At 42.3% G+C, this 26102-nt stretch overlaps 3 protein-coding genes across 8 annotated transcripts; 2 read left to right on the top strand and 1 right to left on the bottom strand.

The window, feature by feature from the left end:
- Nucleotides 1-255: 255 nt before the first annotated feature.
- On the top strand, nt 256-9424 carry YIPF1 (Yip1 domain family member 1). 3 transcript variants are annotated; one of them, XM_081915879.1, is made up of 10 exons: nt 256-391; nt 2154-2228; nt 3194-3357; nt 4305-4385; nt 5041-5128; nt 5230-5346; nt 5967-6133; nt 7287-7469; nt 8050-8147; nt 9061-9424. In XM_081915879.1, exons 2-9 carry the CDS (start codon nt 2198-2200, stop codon nt 8140-8142), a joined length of 924 nt encoding a protein of 307 aa, XP_081772005.1. In that variant the 5' UTR covers nt 256-391; nt 2154-2197; the 3' UTR covers nt 8143-8147; nt 9061-9424. The 3 variants fall into 3 exon arrangements, with proteins under 3 accessions (XP_081772005.1, XP_081772006.1, XP_081772007.1); XM_081915880.1 differs by lacking the exon at nt 256-391 and adding an exon at nt 614-755; XM_081915881.1 differs by lacking the exon at nt 256-391 and adding an exon at nt 832-855.
- Nucleotides 9425-10393: 969 nt separating this feature from the next.
- TMEM141 (transmembrane protein 141) lies at nt 10394-11948 on the bottom strand. Of its 2 annotated transcripts, none has more exons than XM_081915908.1 (2): nt 11869-11948; nt 10394-11082 (listed from the first exon to the last, which is right to left on the bottom strand). In XM_081915908.1, the coding sequence occupies exon 2, from the start codon at nt 11008-11010 to the stop codon at nt 10618-10620; it is 393 nt and encodes a 130-aa protein (XP_081772034.1). In that variant the 5' UTR covers nt 11011-11082; nt 11869-11948; the 3' UTR covers nt 10394-10617. The 2 variants fall into 2 exon arrangements, with proteins under 2 accessions (XP_081772034.1, XP_081772035.1); XM_081915909.1 differs by lacking the exon at nt 11869-11948 and adding an exon at nt 11516-11608.
- Nucleotides 11949-11973: 25 nt separating this feature from the next.
- NDC1 (NDC1 transmembrane nucleoporin) lies at nt 11974-25551 on the top strand. Of its 3 annotated transcripts, none has more exons than XM_081915663.1 (18): nt 11974-12107; nt 13906-14026; nt 14578-14679; nt 15085-15259; nt 16210-16348; nt 17220-17328; nt 17697-17748; nt 18859-18991; nt 19298-19390; nt 20673-20754; nt 21435-21593; nt 22012-22269; nt 22392-22510; nt 23028-23078; nt 23558-23621; nt 24124-24224; nt 24423-24583; nt 25272-25551. In XM_081915663.1, exons 1-18 carry the CDS (start codon nt 12060-12062, stop codon nt 25333-25335), a joined length of 2031 nt encoding a protein of 676 aa, XP_081771789.1. In that variant the 5' UTR covers nt 11974-12059; the 3' UTR covers nt 25336-25551. The 3 variants fall into 3 exon arrangements, with proteins under 3 accessions (XP_081771789.1, XP_081771788.1, XP_081771787.1); XM_081915662.1 differs by having other exon boundaries at nt 12079-12199; nt 22018-22269; XM_081915661.1 differs by having other exon boundaries at nt 12079-12199.
- The last annotated feature ends 551 nt before the right edge of the window (nt 25552-26102 follow it).

Genomic DNA, 26102 nt, shown 5'->3' with positions numbered 1-26102 from the left:
ATGATGCGAGAAGGAAGGAAAGAGGCTGTTTGAATGAGTAACCAGTTCAAGAACCTGCAGGCAGGCAGCCCTTGGAGCTTACTCCCAAGGAAGCATGCATAGGATTACAGTTTGTCCTTTACAGGCAGCTCTGCAAAAGGCAGAGCGGCAGCTTGGAAGGTTAACACATTTATTGCGGCACAAGCTTCCGCACCCCTAATCTCACCTGCCGCGACAAATCTGCTGGGCTTTATAAGGCGCCGGTGCTCGCTTTCTCTTTAAAGGGAGGGGACAGGAGAGCGACAGAGAGACGCGCCGGTCGGCTCGGGCCTCTTAAAGGGCGCCCTGTCTCTTTAAGGAGAAGTTAAAGCAGCCGCTGAGCCATTGCCGTTTCCGGCAACACAGGCCCTCGGTACGTAGCGTCCCTTTTTTGGCACCGGGAGGTAGTGGCCGCGGCGCCGCCCCGTGGAGTTGGTGGGTGGGTGGGAGGGAGGGAGAGGGTCCACCCTGCGGCCTGGCCCAAAGGGAGGCTTCACACGTTAGGAGGGAAGAGAGAGACCCGTGTCTGCGCGGGTGGAACACCACCCCTTGCCGGCTCCCTGGCGCGCAGTCCCCATGTTCAAATGATGCAGCCGGGGGCTTATTCATTGCGCCCAAATAGGACCGCAGGGAAGGGAAGCGATGGCCGCTGCCCCTCTCTTCCCGCCATAAGAGGCATCTCTTAATGCAGATGGGTCCCTCTTTCGTGTCCTTTAACCGCCTTAGCAGTGCCAAGGGTGGGTTTTCTCCCTCGCAGCCACCTTTATGGCATTAAATATGGAAGCGGCGGTGATTTGCATGGAACTGGGAAGTGATTTGGGGCTGACATATGGATAGGTAACGAGCGCAAGGCTGCTGGTTACATCAAGGCTTGTCTCTTGCTACGTCTTCAGTCTCCATGTAAAAAAAACGTATTTGCTTGGAAGTTAGCTTCATAGGTTCCCCAAAGCACTTCAGGCAGGGTTGGGGGGGTTTTTTGGGTGGGGGGCTATTAGGCACTGGGTAGTTTTTTCCTTCCCTGCTGGAAGACTGCAGTGGCCAGAATACCTACCTGCCTGCCTGCTTTCCCATACCTTGACCACTACAGATTTCCAGTAGGATATTCTGTCAGCAACCTTAGGACTTGAAAGATAAAGCAGCAGGAAACTGCTTCTGAGGAAGTGCCCCTAGATTTGTGTATGTGGTGTAAGAAGCAGCAAAAGCACCAGGAAAGATACTGGCAGTGGCATAGCGTGGGTTGTCAGCACCCGGGGCAAGGCAAGTAATTTGAACCCCCTAACCCGTGGATTTGCGCCCCCTAACCCTAACCCCCAGATGTTGCGCCCGGTGTGGCCGGCCCCCCCTGCACCCCCCATGCTACGCCACTGGATACTGGGGGGCTAGTGCTACTGGAAAGGTGCCTCTGGGGCTGTGACCACATAGTAAGACAGCCATCCAGGGCAACCGTCACTGTATGGATCTGGCAACATTTCACCATACCACAGTACAGTAAATCACTGAAGAGAATCATTGGCAGTGGTGCAGATTTGTAGGGCATTTGACATGCTTACAGATACAGTGCAGCCTTCATCCTGTGTGTTTGTGACTTTTTGTTGCCTTGCACAAGGCAAAGATGACTAATATATTATTAAAAAAAGAACATAAGGAATCACATTTGGATTTCTAGCAGACATCAGGTTGCTTTTTTGTTTGTGTGATTCAGGCCTTAGACTTTTGAGTTTGCTTTTTGTAATCTAGTTTATTATATTAATTGCCAGAAAGGTAGTTGCACCCAGGTTAGTTGGCTTGTATGTTTCTATTTAAAAAGCTGTACTTAAGGAGGGATTGCTTTCCTTTTCCCCTGTTATAGTCTGCCTGAGCCGTTTATTTGCGATCCTTGGATGAAGGGCGGTATAGAAATTTAGTAAATAATAATAATTCTGCCCGTTATATCCGTATTTATATCATTCTCCTTATTGCTTGTAGTAATCTGGATGAAGTGGACTAATCTTGTTGGGAGTCTATCTGAAGGTTTCTTCAGATTTCCAGGATGTTTCATAGATTCCAGAGCTCTGTGTTTCAGTTTTGTCAATATGTGAATAATAGAGTTCTATTTTTAATTTGAAACTGTATTTAATCTGCTTCATGTTTTCCAGCTATTTTTCACTTCTGAGCACTTCGTTGGGACATTGGTGCATGAATGGCAACTGTGGATGACCTAAAGTTTCATGGTAACTTATAAAATTACACTTAAAGTCTCTGAATTATTCTGCAGTATGTGCATGGGGCCATTGCATTAATACCACTTATATAATTAAACCATGTTTCATAATGCACAGTCTTGCGAGCTCAACATTACTGCTGATTGTTTTAAAAGCAGCGTTTATCAGTTATGGAACTGAGCTCAGTTGTCTCTACATAATGGGAATATTATGGGAAAAGTGATGGAGCATTTTGCACATGAAGAGTGCATTAAGTAATCGCTTAAAGTTCTGCCAATTTGCTAGGTGCTTATTCTAATTAGGACTGAAAGCCCAGTTACAGTTCCTACAGTTAGGTAGTATGCCACTGGTTCAAATGTATAGAAAGCCGACAGTTACAGCAGGCAAGTAGGAGGAGTGACTCCTTTTGGAGCTTGCCATTGGTGAAAATTGCAGTAGACGTGAGTTGTTTCTGTTCTGGCAGTCTACTGCTGTTCTAATTACTTAAAATGTGTGTGGGTTTATACCATTAGTATTAATTTGTCTCCTGCACCTATTGATTTATGTTTCTGTGCTGCTCCCCTTTCAATATGCGCTAGTTCCAGTGGCGTAGAGTGGGGGGTGCAGGGGGGCCGGCCGCACCGGGCGCAACATCTGGGGGTTAGGGTTAGGGGGCACAAATCCACGGGTTAGGGGGCACAAATTACTTGCCTTGCCCCGGGTGCTGACAACCCATGCTACGCCACTGGCTGGTTCAAATAGCCTTTCTGTCTAGTGAACTCAACCCTAGGGTGTAGATTCAGGTCTGCCATCAGCTAGTGTGCAGGAAGTAGACCAGCAGCACATCTTACTTGGGGGGGGGATCTTTTTAACTGGGCACCAACACAAGCTTTGCAACATAATGATGGGAGAGCCCTACTAATTTCATACAGTTGCATGCCCTGACAGTTAGCAATGTGAAAATCTAAACTTTATTGGAATGTTTTGTTTTTCAGAATTTGATGATGCAGCCAATTTGTTGGCAGCAAATCCGGATGCTGTCACAATAAGCATTGATGAACCAGCTGAGAAACCAAAAACAAAGCATGGACATCTGCAAGATTCTGGGAGAGAGGAGGATGATGAGCTATTGGGGACAGATGATTCTGATAAGACTGAGGTTAGTACAACAGCTATTTTAAATAAATTGAATATGTTGTGTGTAAATAGCAGCAGAAGTCACTCGGGGTAGTCATCTGTGAGAAGGGAAAACATAGGCTAGTCCTTGGCCAGGCTGCTCTGTAGCAAAAAGATTGTATTCCTGAGAAGTTTAATACCCCAGACAGGGTGTTCGATGGGTAGGCACAGTATTGGAAGATAGCTCATGGGGTGTAGGTTGGAATGGGGATAGGAGAGCTTTTTTGTTATCATTATTCACTTGCTGTTTTCTCTGTTAGCCCTGAACTCGTTTGTGAAAGTGCTCTCGTACTTGTTACAATTTCAGGTGGTAAGCACTACATTAATGGTTTGGGGCACTTGTATATGTAAGCAGATATCAAATAAAAATAATTAACTTCAGAATATTCCCTGTGAAAACTGTTCTACATGGCTTGTTGGTACCCTTCTATTGAAATGCATTCTATTGAATTTCTTTCTTTCTAGCCACTGGAAGATTTGTTCAGTGGCAATACTTTCCCCGCTTTGACCAGAGGTGTGTGAATCCTCTGTAGTGCTGTGTGTGGCTTTCCCACAGGACTGCAAATTGGAAGAGATTATATACAGCACATATAACAGGCAGTGATGAAATAGATAATTCCTGAGTGGAGTGGCTAGAGTTGACTGAAGGACATAGTGTTGGTACCAGGTTGTCTGAACTTGTGGCCAGTGGCCTGACAATACCACACACACTGTTTCAGAAAGATGGGCTCGGAGAATTAGCAGGGTGGTAACAATAATATATTTGGCATACTTTTTGCTGAAAATTATTCTTCCAAGTTTAAATGTCTTTTCCCACTTTGCTCAAAGATATCTGCAATTCCTATGAGTTAAAAAGACCTGCCTGTTAAAATGACATGCTAATATTGAATTAGCAATCTTTTTCTCTTCTTCTAAAATCTTATATTTCAGTTGCTTGCCGGACAGAAGAAAAGCGCCCCATTCTGGACATTTGAGTATTACCAAACATTTTTTGATGTCGATACATACCAGGTTTGTAATCTGCAGTAATGTCTCTATTAAGGCACCATGCGCAACTGATCTTCGGCTTGCTTTTTTGTGCATAGCAGAGCTGGTAGTGGATACTATCTGCAACTGTTCAGAGTTCATCGTTTTTCCATATTCATAGGTCTCCAAACAAAAAAAAGTACAAATGATTCATTCTTTTTGAAGATGTATCTGGCCTGTTGCCGCTCCCTGCCACTTGAAATTGTCAATACCAATCAATGCATGTGTGATTACTACTTTTGTAGGAATATTATAATACTTATCAGCAGAGTTTGCTGTGCACTTCAGTCTCTGGAGTTCTGTCCACAAATGCAACCTGTTATTCAAAGTGCCGCATGCTTGCACCATTTACTAGTGTGTGCTAAGTCATCAAATTTCATTGGCAGCTTAACTGTGGATGTCAACTATGGAAATAATAGGATGAGTGTTATGCAGCAATATCAGAAGTAGGTGGGGAGGAGGGATAAGCAAGCCATTCTTACAACTGAAGCAAGAAGAAAATACAGAGGGGATACCCAGACAACCGTGCCATTTCAAACACTCAAAGCAATTATCTAGTTCAGATGTCACAATAATTTAATTAAACAATTTAATTAAAATCATTTATCTTCAGTCAAATGTTTTGTTTTACTTTTATTAGGTCCTCGACAGAATCAAAGGTTCTGTTTTTCCAGTACCAGGGAAAAACTTTGTAAGACTGTATATTCGAAGTAATCCAGATCTTTATGGTACGTGCAAATGCTAAAATTGTCATGAAAGAACTTAATTTTTTCCCAACACTGGGTCAGTCAGTCAGAATAAATGATCTTTTCCTTTTGTTTCCATTAAGGTCCCTTTTGGATATGTGCCACGTTAGTCTTTGCCATTGCTATCAGTGGCAACCTTTCAAAATTTTTCATCCATCTGGGCAAACCTGATTTCCATTATGTGCCTGAATTCCGAAAAGGTTTGTGTTAAAAGCTGTATTCCAAATACATTTGAATTCCTGGTGGTTCACTGTTCTAGCTAAGATAACAGAAGAAGAAATTTAAGATACAGTTAGCCACCATATAAAGGGAGTCATGGGTTTTGTTCCGAAGTACATGGCAGTTCAAGATACTAAGTTCCTCACCAAATTAGAAGCAAGGAAGAGGCTGTAGATATGGTGTGTATAATATTGCCTGACCTAGACTGAGAGCTTAGGCAAGTGAAGACAGGAATGGCTTGGGGAGCAGCCAGACAGAGCTGGGTGACCATAAGAGAATGCATGTATCAGGTAATTGCTCTCAGTTATGTAAGGGTGTTGTGTTATATAGGCTCAGTAACTTTGGCAGCCTAATTCAGTGTTCCATTTCTCTTACTGAGTGACAGAGATAACAGAGGCATATTTTAAGGTGTAGTCTGTGAGACCTGATTTCAAAAGGTTAACTGCTGCCAGATGATTATCAATCAAACAAACAAACACAGAGTAATGCAGCCAGCTGTTACGTAGTTTTAATTTACATCCTTTGAGGCCAGTATTTCTATGATGTGATAGCCTTGATTATTTTGCTGTGATTCTGAATGCTGAAATAAATCTCTTTACAGTGTCCATAGCTGCTACAGCCATCTATGCATATGCTTGGCTAGTTCCTCTAGCTCTCTGGGGATTTCTTATGTGGAGAAACAGTAAAGTTGTGAACATAGTATCCTACTCATTTCTTGAGATTGTGTGTGTTTATGGCTATTCACTTTTCATTTATATTCCAACAGCGGTAAGTTCAATATAAAGAATTCCTGAGTATATGAAGAGTCTTGAGGAAGTGCTGAATAAATTGTTTTGATTTTTTTTATAATATAAACAGATCAATACAGATTGTTGACATTTTATATGGGAAGTTTAGATGAGAAATCCATTCATGACCTGCTTAATTCACCTTGGAAATACTGGACAAATTTCACTGAGATTTGCCCTAAACTGCAGAAATGTGCATAATTTAATCCGAAGGGATGCTTCTTGCTGTTCCCTCCAGCTGTTATGTGCATGGATTCCATGCACTATGCTGTTTCAAGTGGCTACACTGAGGAATACTTCTCTGTAGGGCTGCTGCTTGAACATGGGTGCCATCTGAGATGCTGTTGGAATCTTTTGACAGATCCTTTTTTTTTGAGACCCCCTTAGTTGGCAAATGAAACAAAAAAATTGTGTATCGAATATCATCAGTATCTTAACTTGTTGAAGGAAGGAAGGGATTGATGGTGGATTTTGGATAGTAGCGATGCAGAGTATTTTCCTGGAAATAGACATTGCCTACTGTTCACTATGGGATGCGGGTGGCACTGTGGGTTAAACCACAGAGCCTAGGACTTGCCGATCAGAAGGTCAGCGGTTCGAATCCCCGCGATGGGGTGAACTCCCGTTGCTTGGTCCCTGGTCCTGCCAACCTAACAGTTCGAAAGCACGTCAAAGTGCAAGTAGATAAATAGGTACCACTCCGGCAGGAAGGTAAACGGCATTTCTGTGCGCTGTTCTGGTTCTCCAAAAGCAGTTTAGTCATGCTGGCCACATGACCCGGAAGCTGTACGCCGGCTCCCTTGGCCAATAAAGCTTGATGAGCACTGCAACCCCAGAGTCGGTCATGACTGGACCTAATGGTCAGGGGTCCCTTTAACTTTACCTTACTGTTCACTACATATGCATCATTGTATACTGTATTGTGGGCCACAGTTCTAGATTATGTCTTGAAGAGCAGCCAATTTATAACTTTACTCTGTATTGAGTTCAAGACATTGGTTATATATAGAAACCGTTTGTGGGTGCTCTTACTAATTTTCTCAATAAAATCCAGAAAATTCTCTTTCTGTAAGATTTTATCTGATTCAAACCAGCAAAAACTAGAACTGCATTTCCTTTCTTTTTCTTTACAGATATTGTGGATTATTCCGCAGAAAGCTCTCAGATGGGTTTTGGTGGTATTTGCTTTGTGCCTTTCAGGATCTGTCTTAGTGATGACATTTTGGCCTGCTGTTAGAGATGACAACCGAAGGATTGCCGTGGCTACAATTGTGACGGTGGTGCTTCTCAATGCCTTGCTTGCTGTTGGTTGCTTGGTATGACAGTTGTTTCCTAACTTTTCAATAGTTTTTTCTTAGGTCAGTTTTCATGAACAGTTAAAAGCTTCACCTATGGAGACCTTTATTCATGGAGAAAATCTGCAATCCTCACAAATAAATGTGGTTGTACTTACTGTAAATAACTCTAGAAATGGGTAGCATTTTAAAAATAGGATTTCTGTACCAAGTCATGTCTACAAATGCCTATCAGTGACTGGCTTAAAAGCTGTTTAAGTGGCTAAGTGTTCCTATATTGGAGTAGGATATAAAACCAGTATGTTGAACATGCTTAAATCCCATGCCTTGAGCACTTACTTGCTTGTGTAAACCTTTTTGGCTTTTTTCCATATAATTAATTGATGCTATAATCTGTTTTTGTTTCATTTGTTCACTAAATCAATATACCGGTAGTCGGTATTGCAGTCATCTTTTAAAATCCAGTGGTAAAGCTAATGGTTGTATTACATCTTCCCTGCCCACATAAGCAATATAAATGTTAAAAGTACAGTATAAAGGTTAACCTGTGATATTCATAATATACTACTGTCCCTTCTTCTCACCTTCTCCAATAATGTAGGCATACTTTTTTGATGCCCCTGAACTGGATGTTGTTATGCCAACTACTGCACTTCCACAAAATGTAACAATAAGAGCAATAAAGGGACAGTAACAAAGGTAAGCATTTCAAAAGTTACACCCTATGTTGGTGGTTTTGCTATAATTCGCTTCAATTTAAGCAGTGATGTTTATTGGGTCTAATTCTATGTTAAGTGTGCTTGGGTTCTCAGGTGGGTCTTCTAATTACATCCTTGCTTGCTGTGCTTGTGCCACAGCAGCTGTGATGACACACTGCACAAGGCAAGTGTGGCACTGCTGGACAAATTAAGCAGCCTTTTAATTCCCTTTGCCATCATGAATGGATTTCAGCAACTCACCTATGCAGGGAAAACTCAATATATGAGCCTGGAGACACCAGTAGGATAGAGGCAGAATGCCCCTAGTAGCCCTGAACCTTAAAAATCAATTTTGCTCACAACTGCATAGTATCTTGTGAAGATTCTTGGTCACAGTGAAGTGTGAGAAAATGCTGTAAACCCACTTATCACTCGCCACCCTCCCATTTAGACAAAGTACACCTGACAGTTCTCTACATGATAGCATACCGAGGCAGTCATGTTTAATTAGCTAACAGGCTTGCTTCAGTGCTTATCTGTATCCTTCTGGGTGCATTTCATGGATATGATCATTTTTTGTTACCGGATGCGTATTTCTACAGATTTGAATTAGAACTGGAATACATGAGGGCCCACATCCAAAATCTGAATATGTTCTATTAAAATAAAAATGGACCTTTGCAACATATCTGGTACAATTAAAACCCATTAACAAACCTTGCAAAACAGCAACAAAACTAAGAAGTGCTTCAGAACAAGGACAAATGCAAGTTTACAGGTTTTGCTCTCCTTTCCAAGTTTTTTATTCTGAACAAATTGTCTAGACGGTAGCAAAGATGCTCTAGAACTTGATGCCTTCAGCATTCTGCATTTTAAGATTCATAATACTAGCTTGCTTGTCTTTCCCTCCTCAGATATATATTTCTTCATCTGTGGGATATTGCTTTATTGGGGCTTTCCCATATTGAAAAAAAGAAAACCCAAAAGATCTGAAAAGAAGCATCAGCGAAAGCCAAAAGTTCTTAATGACACATCAGCAGAACCATCTTAAATTCATAGTACCTCACCCTTGAATGATCAACTAGTAATGGACTTAGTTGAAATTCTGCTCTGTTGAAGCAAAAGATAAAAAAGGTTTCAGTTCAGTGGAATCAATTTCACCTGGAGATTTGAATCCTAAAAATTTCAGCTGTAGATTTAAATCCTAATAATTTATTATTTTTTTATCTTCTGCATAATTCTTGTTTTGTCATCAAATAAAAATGACTCAAAATGCCACCATTTCTAAATATTTCTTCCCAAAAGTCTGTATATTTTGCTGTATTTATAATACATCCTCAGCATCCACAGGATTTTTGGGGGAGGATGGGAGCATAGGCATACAAACATAGTTATAGCTGACTAAGTTTTGCTCAGAAAAGACCAATTTAAATTAGTGGACCCAAGTTAGTCATGTTCATTCATTTCAGAAGGTCTACTCTGAGTGGGACTAGCATTGGATACAAAACTATATTTTTATGAGTTTGTGGGTCCCAGCCCTCTATAATCGCTGGACCCAGCAGGTGTTAGATTTAATCAAGGCTTGTGTGTTAAGCTGAGTGCTAGACACTTCTGATTCCTGGATGCAGCAAGTGTCAAAAGCTAATTAAGCCAGGCTAGCATCCTGGACGATGGGCCATTAAGAGGACCAAGGATCAAAGTGCTTGTTGTGCTAGATTGGCACAACAGGTAAAGCCAGAGTTTAGAGGAGTTAGGAAAGCTGTAAGCTGGAGAGACAGCGAAGTGGGTGGGGGAGCAATGTTTGATGTCTGTCTGAATCCAAGGCTGTGGCTATGAGAGAAGACCCATTTGGGGGGTTTGCTGTGAGCCCCTGCATCGTAGGCTCAGGTTGTATATATGTGTAAATAAACCATATACCATAAAGACACCACAGTCTCTGCTGTGTCTCATTTCCAAAAGGAAACATGGACCCCGGGTAAGCGCATGGAACCCTTGGGATCTTGCACTGCTCAGAGATTGGGGTGGCATACAACAATATATACCAGGGCCAGCCCACCCATGAGGCCAGGTGAAGCAACCACTATTTGTTGACTGCAAGGGTGACAGAACATGAAGGTCGCAGACTGGGCTCGTATTAAACAAGAAATTGGACATTCACTGCTAATACTATAGTCTTATCATTGCCATATCAGAACTAGTGGGGAAGTTAAGGAGGGGTATAGTGAAAGAAATCATCATCATCATCACCATCACCACCATCATTTTATTATTTATACCCTGCCCATCTGGCTGGGTTTCCAGCACAAATAAAAACGCCAAACATTAAAAACTTCCTGATACTGGGATGCTTCAGATGTCTTTGAAAAGTTGTGTAGCATCATTTGCTCTGCCTCCATCCATTGCCACCCCCCAATTTAATGGGTTGACTCCATGAGCCAAAGGCGTTAAATTTCTGCAAAAGGATTTTCAAGCTAGTCCATGACATCTCCATACTTGTTCCTTTTTGCACTGGCTTCTGTCTCCTTCTGGGGGTCCAAATGGGGGACTTTCTCTTTGGCTGCATTTGGGACACTGGGTTGTTTGCTCTCCAGAAAGATCCATAAGTCAGAACACCTCTGTGTCTCCCATCGAGTCACTGTATAGCTTGCAACTGAACCTGCAACAAAGGAGAGCAGGATGTTCCACTGGAGCGGGTAGTGAATCTTCCGGATGAATTTTTGAACAGCAAAAGCCATGCCGGAGACTGTAATAAATGCCCCCATGCCCTTCATGAATGCATAAGACTGGCAGGCAGTATATTCTTGTAGCCCCGGGTGCTTGGCTGCCACCGCTTCGTCCACGCGAGACAACCCCACGTTCACCATCTCTGCTACAGACTCCAAGCTGCACACTCCCTCCTCCACCTGTACCTTAGGCCCCTGAGATCAACTGAGGTGCTAAAATGAGAAATAAAGAGTTCAGAGAGAAGACCATTAGCAATCACATATTTTTCAAAAGCTTATTTTTCATCTGCATGGTTCACTCAAAGATTTATTGCTAATCAGTAGAGACATGGGAAACTGTAAGAAGTTCCAATAAACCTTAATTGTTTTTCCATCCATCTGGCAGTAGACTTGCTCTATCATATTATGTGTGCTGAAACCAAACTGCATTCCTCCTGCTGGGGGTAAACCTTGAGGAATAATCTCTGTCCACTGCCTTGCGGGACAAATCAGGAGCAGAGTGCCTAAGATGGTAGGACGGTGCCTTGTAGACCTCCTTCCGTCAACTCCTGCAGACACCCTGGTGTCAAATGTACTGTTTTGCTTTCCTCTGGACCATATCAACGAGGCCCAAGAGGGGGATTGTGTTTTCTGAGCAGCCCAGGACCTCCATAAACGCTCCTCAGACTTGCACCCTGGGAAGGTCACTTTGGTGCTGCTATTGTCTTCACCACCGGAGGAGCACTCCATGGTCTCTCGAGACGAAGGAAAGCGAGGCCGAGACCGGGGGGGTCTTGTCATCTAAGCAGCCCAGCACCTCCTTGCACACTGCCCAGGCTTGCGCTTTTCCATTGTCTCTCGAGAGGGACGGATGCCAACAATATTATATAATGGAGATTTTAAAATACTATATTGTATATATTAAATCTTTAATGATTTTTTAAAAAAACAACAACACAAAATATATTTTAAAATATATTGGAAATCTGCACAAAGAAAACAGAGGCACATCTCACTTACTTCCTCCCCCTTTTCTACCGGGACTCCGTAAGAAAGTAAACTTCCGCTTAGAGAACGGTTGACTGAAGCGCCACACCGACGACGGACGCGCTAAATTAACGTCACTGAAGCTATTCCCTGCTCTTGGCAAGGGGAGCAGGGCTCCCTGGGATAGCATCCGGGAACTGAAGCCGTTCCTCTCCGCTCGCGGCATGGGAGGGCGAGGGATGATGTTCCATTCAACGCGGGAACAGCTAAATGTATGTATGAATGCGCGCGCATTAAGCACATGTGCACGAACATCCGAATAGAGCTAATGCGTGTTTGCGCAACGTCACTTCATGCTTCAGAGGTATCTACGGGTTCCCAATTCCTCCCTTTGGCAAGTGGGCGGGGGAGCCTCGCTTTGAATTGGCTCCAATAAACTCATAGTTTTTAAGCACAGGCTTGTAAAACTGCCAAGATTCATTCAGTTTTATCTTTTGGGGAGAACTGAAGAGGACTGCACGCAAGTTAAACTGGAGTAAAGTTAAACTGGAGTAGGGTGTTGTTTTTTTATGAGAAAATAGTCCAGTAGAATTGCCATTACTTTCCAGTGCTGTTTCGGGTTGCTAGTTCTCCTGCCTAAGGTTCCTGCCTTAGACTGAAGCAGAAGTTGGTGCTCCATGAAGTCGGTCGGCCCTTTCCATCCTGGGAAAGGCTGTCTTCCTTGAACCTCTGCATGCATGCTGCTATAACAGCGGAGGAATGCTGCCAGGAAAAGGTGGCACCAACCTTTTCTAGGTGGGAGTGGAGCAGGGGTTGTTGCTAATATTTATAATGGTATAAGACAACCAGCTGTTAAGTTGTCTCAAATGTTCACAGACGACAGGTGGCTTAAGAAAGTGCTGTCCTTTCTTAAGGATAGCACCATTGCTATCCTTGAAAAATTGGCCCACCACTGGAAAGTATTAAGCGGTAACACCAAACATGGGGATTTGCAGCTGTTTGTTGGGCTTTTATGACATATATGTGCAATTGTTCTAATTTCAAAATTGTACCAGCCAAATATGACTTTATGTAGAGCTATTCATGACATCTATATGTGTCTTTACATGTAAACAGCACGTATTCATTCATTGTGTCTTCGGGTCTTCAGTCAAATTGCATGATGACCTCTTGCCCATGCCTATATGTTCATCCTTCACCCCCTTTCTCCAGTGCTCAAGGAAGAGCTGGTAGTTTGCTTTCTTACAGTGTGTCATTACAGGTTTCATGCCTCAGTCAATAGTTGTTTGTTTGTTTTGATTAATAAAATTTATTTTTTTAGAAAATCAGTTGTTCCTGAGAGGGACAAGGTGCAGCCCCATCTGCCCAGCTGGTTTCCTTCCTTCAGAAAGATAACATGAGATCCATAAGACAATAACAAACAAAATCTTTAAAATTCACACAGACATGTACACAGGGAAAAATATACAAGGAAGGAGGAGGAAAACATGGAAACGTAGGCACCAGTTGTTACATATACTTAAAATGAACATAATCCCGCTGTCCCTCTTCTCCCTCTGGTGCAGCCAGATTTACTGTATTTTTTGCTCTATAAGACTCACTTTTTCCCTCCTAAAAAGTATGGGGAAATGTGTGTGCGTCTTATGGAGCGAATGCAGGATGCGCAGCTATCCCAGAAGCCAGAACAGCTTTCACTGCGCAGTGATCCCTCTTGCTGTTCTGACTTCTGAGATTCAGAATATTTTTTTCTTGTTTTCCTCCTCCGAAAACTCCCATTCCCTCACCACTTCAATTCTAATGGAAACGCTGTTACTTATTTTCCTCTGAAAATTGTTCATTTAAAACTGCATATGATTCGAAAGTGATCAAACTCTTGCATCAAATTAAAAGAATAAATAAATCATTTTGACTTAAAGTTTTCCAAAAGTACTATTTCTCTTTCCCCCACCTCTCTCTCCACCAGTCTTGAGAGAGGTTCATTTTGAGTAACTGTTTAAATGGGCAATTTGTCTACATCTACATCCTGGTTTATGGAGTCTGTGTTTGGATACGTTTTTGTTTCCTTTCCAGATCTTGGGATGGAGAGCAGCTGCAAGCCTTGCTTGGTCGGTGCTGCTGCTTCCTCTCTGTATTGCAGCCTTCATCAGCATTAGCAGCATTGACTTCTTCCACCCGGTACAATGGATCACAAGTATGTCAGTGCCCTGCCTGAGACAAATGTTACAGAGCAGTATTTATGCAGTTTTTTATTCAACGTAATTTGGGCATATTATCACAGCAATCCGTACAACAGCCCCAACATTTAGGCCAGTGTTCTCATATTACATGTAGAGCAAGGACGGGGAAGATTTTTTTCAGCCTGAGGGCCCCATGCCAATGGGGGGGGGCGTGGCAGAGGCAAAAATGGGTAGAGCAACAAATGTAAATGGTGCCTTTGTACAGTAGGTTGGTTCCTACACACACTCTCACACCCCTCTGTATCCTCCATCCAGACATGCCAGAGGTATTATCAGAGTTACCTCTGGAATTACCAGTTCTGGACAGGGAAGAAGGCAGGGTAATAACAGTAATAACAGCAACAAGAATGGTTTAGCATGATGTGTGAATGTGATCGCTGAGTTTATGGCTGAGATGAGAGATACCAAAGACCCCCAAGGTCTCAGCCCAACCTTGTAGGCACTAAGATCTAGTAGTAGATCTGTTGTATAGTACTTCTCATTCATATTTTTTCTCCTGTCTTAGGCTCATTCAATGACCTGTATACCTCCTACGTTATTTTCTGCATACTGCTAATGTCTGTGGTCATACTGGTAATCAGCATCTTCAACGTTGAGTTTCATGCAGGTTGGTGTTGAAAGCTGCATCAACTTAAAAAGTGCTGTTTGATTTGCTGATTTGTGCTTAACTCTGTGCATAACGTTAGGCTTTGTTTTAAACTTTGGAATCTGTTTCTTTGTGTGTCAGTAGAAATTTAGTTTCCTACCTTTGCTCTTAAAACTCTCCATTAATAAATGTGGAATAACTCTAAATACTGTGCTAAATCCTTAAAGACCATTCTCCACTCCTGAAGGTCTGATTTGGCTTTTTTAAAGAATTCACTATCCTACAATGAACTCATGAGCGCTTAAATGTGGGGCAGTGATTGCCTGAATGTGGTGTCTTGAAATGTGACACAACGTATGTACGTAACGTGATATTCTTTAAGTCAGGAGGAGGTTAAATGTTCTTATTTGCCTTCTTACTTTGCAGTTGTGCCTTCTATTCCTTGCTCTCGGTTAGCTCTGATAAGCAAGATTATCCACCCGCAGCAAGTGATCCATTCCGTTGCTCATGCTGTAATGGGAATGCTGGTAGCTTGGTGTGCAGCAGTTATGACGAAGGGGAAGTTTCTCTTTTTATCTGTACCCTGCACAGCTACAGAAAGGTAACCCTGGGAGTGGTTCAAGGGCTGTTTATTAAAATGTAACTTCTTGTGAATGCTAATAACGAAATGCTGCCAGATAGTTCACATTAGGTGGTTCTCATTTTGCTGCAAGTATAGAAAGCTAGTAGGAAGATGTGTGCAAGCAAATGTTTCCTGAGAAATAAATTGCTGTGTACTTGTGTCCCTTTGGGTGCAGAAGATAAAAGTAGCCTTGTAGCCACAAGTGAGGCAAGGAGAGACTTGGTGGAGGAAGGAACGTTTGTGCCATCTCTCCTCTTCTAAGCTCCTCAGTATAAGGGTTTTTGTTGACGACTAGCCTGCCAAAAGGCTAGAAGCTTGCATTTCCATGAAGGCCATAGAGGACAGGGCTCCCCCTATACTGTAGCTTGTATAGGAAGTTAGTAACATTTTTGCAGACTAAAAATAACACATGCAATTATTTACAAACCTGGATTAAAATACTCCAAAGAGGCTGCACCTTTTTCTGTAGCCTTTTCCCTATTTTTAGGAAGCAAGTCAAGGTTGCTGAGAAAATGCAGTTCTCACACCAGCTAACTCCAGCCAGTGATCCCATAAGGATTATAGTCGGTTGCAGTTATTTGTTGGATAGTGCTCAGGATGCTGTCACTCCCCCCCCCCCAATATTTGTGCAATTTTATCACTTTTTTAAAAGTCAGTAGTTAAAAATGAGCACCTCCTTGCAGTACCATATGTATATCTACAAGGTGAACTGAATATAAAGTTGGGGAATGTGTATTTCAGTCTGTTTATTATGTAATAGATAAACGAGAGTAAAACTTTTTTTCATAGTTGCTGGACAGTGTTTTGGAATGAGTCCACCGCCACCTTAATTTTGCAAAATTGGATAACATTTCCTTAAAGGTAGAATTGAGTATAGAGTTATTATCTTCCTGTGCAACTAAAGGCTAAAATTACTGCTTTTGCTTCAGTGTAGCTGATGCTGATCTGCTCGTGTGCCTGAATGAGTACCACCTCTTCCTCTTGCTTCTTGGAGCCTTTATGGGTTACAGCTATAGCCTTCGGTATCTAGTTAACAATTTGAACTACCTTCCATTTCCAGTTATACAGGTAAGTGCACAAGTAACAGCAGGAATAGAATTCAAACACTGGGCCACCTGTAGTGCTTTTGCTTTTATGTGATCATGAACGTCAGCGATTTGAATCTGTGTGATGGGGTGAACTCCCATTGCTCTGTCCCAGCTTCTGCCAACCTAGCAGTTTGAAAGTACACCAGTGTAAGTAGATAAATAGGTATCACTGTGGCGGGAAGATAAACAGCGTTTCCGTGCACTCTGGCTTCCATCACAGTGTTCTGCTGTGCCAGAAGCGTTTTAGTCATGCTGGCCACATGAGCAGAGCTTCCTTCTTTCAACGATCTCTTATATCCGCTTGCAGTTCTCAGGATCCAAACAAATGATTCTTGAGATTGTCTGTCACCCTGTTATAGTTGGGCTTTGATGCCATGTGACAGTAATTCAGTTTATTGTAGCCATTTTACCACAGTACAGTGGGTTGGATCCAAAGAACTCTGCTTTTCCCATAGTGTTTTCTAGGCTGCTCCCCCTTTACAAGCCCTTGTGTTCTATGCAAAGGATGCCCCTGAGGATTTTGGGGATTCCCTAGAATCTGGCAGAGTGGGGCTGTAGCAGGGCAGTGAAATCAGAAGAATTTGGTTTGGCTGCCATGCACACGCAGAAGTGCCCTTCCACTTGTGTAGGACACCTTTGGATCCAAGCCAGTAACCTATATAGTAATACAATATTTGGGAAGAGATTAATTCTAAAATAGACGAAAACGCGCTCTTAATATCTATCAGGATCTTGCAGTATCTGAAATCGTTTCTGAGTTTAAAATGTGACATATTTTAAAATCCAAAGTCTGATATATGGTATGCGGATAAGAATATTCTGCTGTTAAACATTTGCCCAATCTTTTTCAGCAATACAAGTACCTGCGCTTCAGGAGATCACTTCCGTTGCTTGCAAAGCATAGTTGCGTGGAGTCGCTTTATATGGTCAGAAACTTTTGTGCTGCTTACTATTTCTTTGGTAAGAATTTTTGGTAATTTTACTTCTCTCCCCCTGCCCCCTTTTCTGTAAATGATACGAGTGGGAAGTCAGGCAGCGTTTCCCTGATAACGAGTTGCTGAACTGGGGTGGGAGGGGGCTTTACATAAGGGTTGGCTGCCATAGTCATGCCCAACTTGTGGGGTTTACAAAGGCCAGTATAGGGGAGGGGGGAAATGCTCTGCGTAGCAGAGTTTTGCCCCAATTTATCACCATTTCTTTTCCTTAAAACTTTCAAATTTCTGTTGGTAATATATTTTTATGCCAGAAATACATTTCCTCTATGGAAGTGTTAATACACCTGTGTTTTTACAGCTTGATTTCCCCCCCCCCCATTTGTGGCATTTTAGGTTATATTCCAAGGGCATGGATAATTACCACAATGAACCTTCAGACCGATAGGTTAGTACCTATAATAAATATATAAATAAATTGAATTTGTAACTCTTCATCTTGTAATAGAGGAACTCCTTGTACATTTTGCAGGTTGTCAGATTCCTACCCCATGCTTTAGGAAATAGCACTCCCAGAGCAGCTTGAAAAAAACAAAACAGCCTAGCAAGACTGTCCCCGCTTTCAGGCGTATAATGTGACACACAAGGAAGAAGGAATGGGGAAGGAAGAGTAGGGAGGAAACAAGCTCAGACTTCATGCTTTAAAATTGCAGTTCTCCTAGCGTTCAGGTGGGGTAGAAACATTTCAGGTAGGCTGATGGAGTTTAGCCAGTGAGATATTAAAACCAACACTTTTAATTGAGCCCAGAATACAATAGGAATGCTTATGCAAATACTAGAATAGTGGTATAATATTTCCCCTGACTTCACTGACTCCTGTCAGTGAAAAGTAATGCATTTAATTGAAGTTTCTGGATTCTTATTGAGGGTGGTCTAGCACAGATGTTTCTTTCTAACAAGATGTGCTAAGTAAAAAAGAAACCTGGCCTCTCCCACCACCCTGATATGGGCGTCCTTTCTGCTATTGGTAGCCATTCAAGGTCACATGCAGCTTTGATGTTGTACAGAGCTTCAAAACTAACTTTCCAGCTCCACCCCACCAGTCTGATGGTGCCCACAAGAGAATAATATTCTTCCATGGGGTAGGATAAATAGACTGAACACTAAAGTTTTCCACCAGGGATAGTTCTTACAGTGTTGGGAGATTTTAAAGATGTTTGAGGCTCATTGGGGAATGATGGTGACCTTATCCTCTCTGGCAGTGGGAAGTAACAAAGAACAGACTTCTCAGGCATCCTTGGTGGACCTACTAAGTCTGTTTGATTCTGTGTCAGTGGAGAATGTCCTAAATGACTTCCACTATGCCCTGAGCAATCGTGTGGGAAACACTTTCACTACAGAAGTATTAGAATCACATTTCCACTTGCATAGTTCATTTGCTGTGTTGTGTGAGCATATATCAAAAGCGACCCTTTTGATATAGACCAGCTTGTTTTTATATACTGCTCATTGCAAAAAACAGAATCTAATGGAGTTGGCTTCCCCCCCGGCCTTCCAGTAAACTTCATCCTCTGGACACGATGGCTGGTCTCTTGGATTTGTCCCTTCTGTACCACAGCTGGCTATGTGGCGTGTTTCTTCTGATGACTTGGTACATTGCATGGCTGCTCTTCAGAATCTATGCCACTGAGGTTGGTGCTGTATGTCTGATACATACAATCTTACTACCTCTTCTGTTTTTAAAGCAATGTATGAATGCTCTTATACTTTCTGTATAGCACAGCAGGAACTCTTGAGATCAGATTAATCAGTTTTCAGTTGGATAATTTTACATTCCTTTCTCCTGCTTTCTTGTCAGGGCTGGGTTGGGTTGACAGCCTGTCTGTTTTGCTGGTTTGACCAGGCTTGCAAATGATCACAGTATATATTATTATTAATTTTGACAAAGGGGTTTTTCTCATGGCGAGCTTCAGCTACAGTGCGCATTCCATTTTCAGGCACATCACTTTCCTGTCCAGCCGACATTTGCGGAAGAAACCGACCAGTGTTTACCTAAAATTTTAAGCAGCAACCCCCCACCTCTTATAAAGGTATGAGTTTGGTTAAATACACAGACTTGTTAAATTGTCTCTTGCGTAGTCTTTGTCATACTAGAAGCAATTCGAGTAAAATTTGAGTGATAAAATATGAGGTTTCATGCAAGGTATTTCTCAGTCTAACAATAAAATTCACACTAGAAGCTTGCAGCCAAGGATTTGACTGGTTTTTTAGATCACTAAAGGTAAAGGTAAAGGTACCCCTGCCCGTACGGGCCAGTCTTGACAGACTCTGGGGTTGTGCGCCCATCTCACTTAAGAGGCCAGGGGCCAGCGCTGTCCGGAGACACTTCCGGGTCATGTGGCCAGTGTGACAAAGCTGCATCTGGCGAGCCAGAGCCGCACACGGAAACGCCGTTTACCTTCCCGCTGGTAAGCGGTCCCTATTTATCTACTTGCAACCGGAGGTGCTTTCGAACTGCTAGGTTGGCAGGCGCTGGGACCGAGCAGCGGGAGCGCACCCCGCCGCAGGGATTCGAACCGCCGACCTTTTGATCGGCAAGTCCTAGGCGCTGAGGCTTTAACCCACAGCGCCACCTGCGTCCTTTTTAGATCACTATGGGAATGTAATATTTTCTCACCTCTGTAACTTCTAGCCATAAGTTTCTTTTGCCCATGTTCCTGGTTTTCCTTCCCCACATTCCTCTTTCCCCTCTTAATTCCTCTGAATCATTTCTTTCTCCCACTCCTTTCTGAAGTCGCTGTGCTTCTGTTTTGGGATCCGAACCCCTCTTTCCCTAGGTCCCTAATGCTTCTATTGTCTCCTTCCTTAGGCCATTCTCTCTGGCTTGCCTTATCAGTTTAGCAAATGACAGCCATAAACCCATTTTCAGTCTCCATCCATTTTCATAACTCTAGCAGCTCAATCAGATCCTGCCAAATGCTTCAGCAGTGCAACATTTTAGTGCAAAAATCTGTCTGCGTATCCAAGTAATTTCTTATATGTTTGTTTGCATACCTAAAATGGTTGAAGCTCTTTGTCCCTTATCTAGCACTTAATAAAAATGCAGTTCTCAGGTGTGTCTGGAAAAAAAGCAATAATTTGAAAATAATTTATTTTGAGGGTTCAGGTAGATAGCCGTGTTGGTCTGATGCAGTCGAAATAAATTTAAAATAAAAAAAATGTCCAGTAGGACCTTAGATACCAACTAAGTTTGTTCTGGGTATAAGCTTTCGTGTGCATGCACACTTCTTCAGATACCTGTATCTGAAGAAGTATCTCAACTCGAGTAAAAACGTTACAGCTGTTAATACTTCTAAACATTTCCCCCTGCAGTTCTTGGCTTTACAGGACCTGATGTTCCTTTCCCAGTATTCTTCTGTGCGGCGTCAAGAGGTCTTCAGCCTTAGCCAGCCAGGTATTTGGAAAAAAGATATCTATGACCCATTAAGTCAGAAGAGGAAAGTGAGAAGTACTCTGTAAGAAGCTGACTTTGAGGAGAGTTCTTCTGTTTTTATTGTTGTATTTAGCAAATACTAGTGAGGAAAGGTAGGTTTTTATACAGAGCATCTTATGCTGACCACCATTGTGTCCAAAACAAGGTATGAGGAGGTCCAAGATGGATTGTGTACAAACAGCGTTTCCCCTCTGCATTGGCAAAGCAGACGGTGCTTGTCGGCTGCATTTAAAAGTAATGCAGCTATGCATATTTTATTCGGGCTTTTTGGACCCCAATACAATTCTGTGAAATACGTTGGAAATGCCTCACTCCACTGCCTGATGTTCCAGTGTTTATTGACTAGCTTCTGATGGCTATATGATGTTGCTATATTCATGGCTTAACAGTTTGACCACAACTTTGGGCATTTAAAGGGTTGATATTTTGAGCTGATTTTTTTTTTTACTTCACATACTTCACTGTGATATAAGGGCTTGCATAATAGCCTGACCCCTGTTTTGGGCTACTTCACGCTATGTAAATTAGCTAGATTATTTTGGTTGTAAGTTGCTCTGAGTTGCCTTGGGCAAGATAAAGTGACTAACAAATGTAATTAATAATAAGTTTTTAAGTCTAGACATTCTGCTTGTCTGTAAAAGGTGGACACCCTCACAACTGGACTTCAATCTCCCAGGAGTGCTTGAAACTTTTAAGTGATCTGACACAGAAACTGATAATGCACCAGGAGGCCGCAGCTGCAAACGGGAGGCTGAAACAGCAATCTGTGGGGGACATGAGACAGCCCTCTAGCCCTCCAGGTACTGGACGAATCAGTTGCAATGTTGCAGTTCTTGAGTCTCCAAATCACAGCTGGGCCTGCCATTGGGTGTCCGGGGAGAATCTTATTTCAAAAAGGGGTAGGACAGCTGATGTATTGTTTCACTTGCATGTGGAGCTTTTGCTGATTTTTTTTCTTTAAAAAACACACATTCCAGTGGATGTTTGTAAAGAGCAGCTTCAGACTTTATGTGGGAATGCTGCCTTGCCATGGTTGTGCTGGTGTTTTGTATAATAAAGTATGAAGCAGCCCTGAGGAATATATCGCCTCCTGTTGCTGTCCAGCTGGGATTTGGATCTCTGTCAGTTAGTAACTAAAACATTAGGTTTGCAAAGTGAATGCCACTTGTTGGTATAAACCATTTTGAGTTCTTCTTGTAAAATATTTTTATTTGCCAGGAGCAGCTGCTGAAGAAACATCGTTTCACACTCCAAGGTCCATTATGCTTCCTCGAACCCAAATGCCTTCTCTGGTCAAATCATCTCTGTTGCCTTTGAAAACATCCCCTTCTTCTGACGTCAGGAGCAATTTAGGGTCACCTTTCACACCTCTGAGTCGCAAGGCTGGCGTGCTGGATTTAAACTCTCCTTGGAATGGATCTGTCCAAAGTCCTCATATAATGAGGAGAGGACCAAAATTATGGACAACAAGTTCAGGTAGAATTTATTGTCTCCCAACCTTAGTTTGAGCACTTAGCTACTTAATTACTGGGACACCCAGTTAGGCTTTTTTTTTTTTAAAAGGGTGGGGGAACCAACAATTTGGATTTCTTTTGTAGATCTGCAGTGGACAGCCTCTTCTCCTGAACCCTACCCAATGAGTGCTGTTGCAGGCGGTGCAAATGTAGCAGTACAACCAAGTTTTATCTATACGTGGCTGCAGAGCAAGAAAGAGCAGGTATACGAAATCAGGCAATTAATGAGTCAATACTTCCACCAGCATTATTGTCTTGTGCATTTCCCCAGCGCTTTGTAATGTAGTTTAGTGCATTTCCCAAAGCAATCTGTAAACTTTCAGCAATGACCACTTCATAGCAACTCCTGTCCCTGCAATGAAGCAGCACATTTTTGTTCTGATCATTGACACAACTCCAAAGATTAAAGCCTCTACTCTACTGAAGCTCATGATTGAAATAAATGTGGGTGGCAGAACATAAACCACTGTCAAATGCAGTGCTTGCAGTTCAGAATATCTAGACCGTGGAGAGAGACTAAGGTAAAACCTGAAATGCATTTATTTGGACCTGCATACTGTTTTAAATTGTTGGGAATTAGTTCCAACAAACTCATTTTAGGATTGGGGTGTCAACCAGTGAAGCTTAAAAGTTTTGGATTACTTTTAAACAGAGAGTAAATATCATTTTGATCTGCCAAAGATGTACCGTTGTCTTTTCATTGATATTTTCTTCTTCCAGATCAAAACCTTCTTATCAAAACGAGTACTGATAATGTATTTTTTCAGCAAGGTAAGGATGAGGACATGACTTAAGTGATCGAAATTTAACTGGGCAGCAAAGAATTATTGTTGTTACTGCCTTTTGAACTACTCCTATGAAATCTATGCTCATAACTATTGAACTCAAACAAGATAGGGGAACCTGTTTCCCTGAAAGCAGCTCTCATCATCTCTGACCATTGACCCTGTTGTCTGGGGCTGATAGGACATTTGCAGGGGGATAGGGCCCTCTTCCCTGAATTAGGACTTGGTACATTGATCCTTGAAACAAATGCTGTGTAAACTGAAAATTTAGCTTCAAAATACTAATCTTCATAGGGTTAACACACTGAGCACTGAAACTATTTTCAGACTAACTTTTCATGCAGAGCTCGTGATGGCTAAACTTTGGTTAGTTCATTTTATTTCTATATTTGAAACATTCTGTTTATATGGTTGGCTAAAGGGTTTGCAAAAACACTTCTCTCTTTCTCTCTCTCTCTTTTCCAGAACCCCGAGGCTTCAATTCAGGCTCTCTTTTCTGATACCCAAATGCATATTTGGGCTTTGGAAGGTAAGCACTTTCTTCATATTGGAAGTGGCTCTCAGATGAATGTTTATGCTTCTCCCTTTGATTTATGTGGTAACCTTGCAGTGAAATTCACTCAGCAATATCGATTCATTTTTCTTTTGGCACACCCTCCCTCTCAGTTTCTGGGTTCTCACCCAGGGTTGAAACAAACTCTCAGCTCACCCACAAAAGCCTCACAACCAGAAGAGTTTCTGGAAACATCAGACATCACCCTCGTCGCTTACTCTAGACTTGCTTTGTACGGGCAGGCCCAAGGTAGATGGCACTTCCTCAGGCTGCCTACAGCTGTGCACCTGCACTTTCCACACCTAGTTCCAGGTACAGCTGGTTTGTAGAATTCCCAGGGGGTCCAAAGGATGGGAAAAGGGCCCTCCTCCACCCACAGCTTTTTCTTCACCCTCTGCCCTCTCCTCTGCTTCCCACTGTGTTACAATCCCAGACTAAGCAACAAGTTACCCAAACTACAAATTATTCCTTTCTTTAGGTTTGTCGCATCTCATAGCAGCTTCATTTACCGAAGACAGATACGGAGTTGTCCAAACAACACTGCCTTCTATTCTGAATACGTTGCTAACTCTTCAAGAGGTTAGGAGATTTTCTTTCTTCTTTGAAAAAAAAAAACAGTGATATGAACTCATAACGTGGTAATTGACTTAGAAAAAAAAGATTGGTTTTGGTTTTGCCATGACCTTTTTCAAGCGAATTTTATCCATAGAAGAAAGGTCTGATAAGGTAAGGAGGATATTGGTGCTTAAGTTTCCTGTTGGTTTATTTCTATCCTAGGTGGTAGACAAGCAGTTCAAGCTTCCTTATGTTTCCAGCAAACCCCCCCGGATTTCAGGAAGTCTGGCAGACACTTCCTACAAAACCCTTCGATTTGCCTTAAGAGCGTCACTGAAAACTGCAATCTATCGGATCATCACCACTTTTGGAGAGCACTTAAAGTGAGGTTTGGGCTCATAAAGCTGCCTTAATGTTCATTTCTAAATATAATGAGATGTACCATAGGCTTCCATCTCTTTTCACAAATGAATGAAAATAAAAGGTTAGCAGGAACCATGCTCTACTCTACGTAGAGAAAATAAAAGAGCTCTCTGCCAGGGATTTTACAAATTGTTATGCGCAGCAATCTGTGTAGCTTTGTACAGAAATGTTCTTCTAAGGCAGCATAAACACTATACCTTGGAAGCACATTCAGAGCACATTTGCCCCCTCAAATAATTCTAGGCACTGTAGTTGGTTAAGGATTACTAGGAATTCTAACTCTGCGAGAGGTAAACTACAGTGTTCTAGGGGGAAAATGTGCTTCGAATGTGCTTCGAAAGTATAATGTATGCGCAGCCTAACGGTGCTTTGAAGAAACCAGGAGCTGCATGATAACAACTGAAAAGCCTTTTATCATGTCACTACCCTGCTAGACCATGAGTTGACCCCAGCATTACCATCCTTCCATTTCCTTGGATTTTCAAGTGATAGCAGAGGGATGAAAATGTTGAGCTACATTTATTTGCCCAGGTTGTCTAGGCTTCACATTTTTTAAAGAAAGTCAGCAAACCTTTTCCGAACTTTGTATATTAAAGTGTTTGGGGAGCAGGTCTGCAAAATATGTTTTGTGTTTTTTCTGTTCTCCAGTGCCGTGCAAGTATCTGCAGAAGTCAAGAAAAGACTCCAGCAGTTCCTGGAGTTCAAGGAATAGTTCAAGTCAAACTGCCTGTGCTTTTAACAGGAGGATAATGCAAGTTCAGCTGCCTCAGATCAAAAGAAATTGAAACTGATTTGATCTGTCCTACTGACTTTCCAGAGATGTACTTTAATTGCAAGTCACAGGGTGACTAAACTGTCAACAGAAGTACTTGAAACACTTGGAATACGTTACTTGACATTTTGTATAATAAAGTGGTGTTTTTTTTAAAAATGAATGAAGGTCTGCAGTAGTTGAATGCTATTATGATTTATGTATGGCAGATAATGGGAACCTGTGTCCTTCCAGACATTTTGGGCAACACCTCTACACATCCCTGACTGTTGGTCATTCTGCCTGGGGCTGATGGGACTTGGAGTCCAATGACATCTGAAGCGCCATTAGTTCCACACCCCCGATATATCAGATTGCTCTAATTTGAAGGAGGGTATGAGTTTTTCTACATGATCTTTACTGATATGGCACTTTTCTTCTCATAATAAGTGGCTTTCCCCAGCCACTCTGGGCGGCTTCCAACCGAATATTAAAAACAATACAGCATCAGATATTAAAAACTTTTCTAAACAGGGCCGCCTTCAGTTGTCTTTTGAAAATAAAATAGTTGTTTATTGTCTTGACATCTGCTGGGTGTTCCAAGGGCAGGTGCCACTACCGAGAAGGCCCCCTGCCTGGTTCCCTGTAACCTCACTTCTTGCAGCGAGGGAACTGCCAGGGAAAGCAGGTTGAATTTGCTATTTAAGCTGAGGGGCCCGTAAATCATT

Source organism: Podarcis melisellensis (genome assembly GCF_964234715.1).
Source record: "Podarcis melisellensis genome assembly, chromosome: 6".
NCBI lineage: Eukaryota > Metazoa > Chordata > Lepidosauria > Squamata > Lacertidae > Podarcis > Podarcis melisellensis.
The sequence above is the reverse complement of the archived record's forward strand: the minus strand, read 5'-3'. Positions and strand labels throughout refer to the sequence as shown.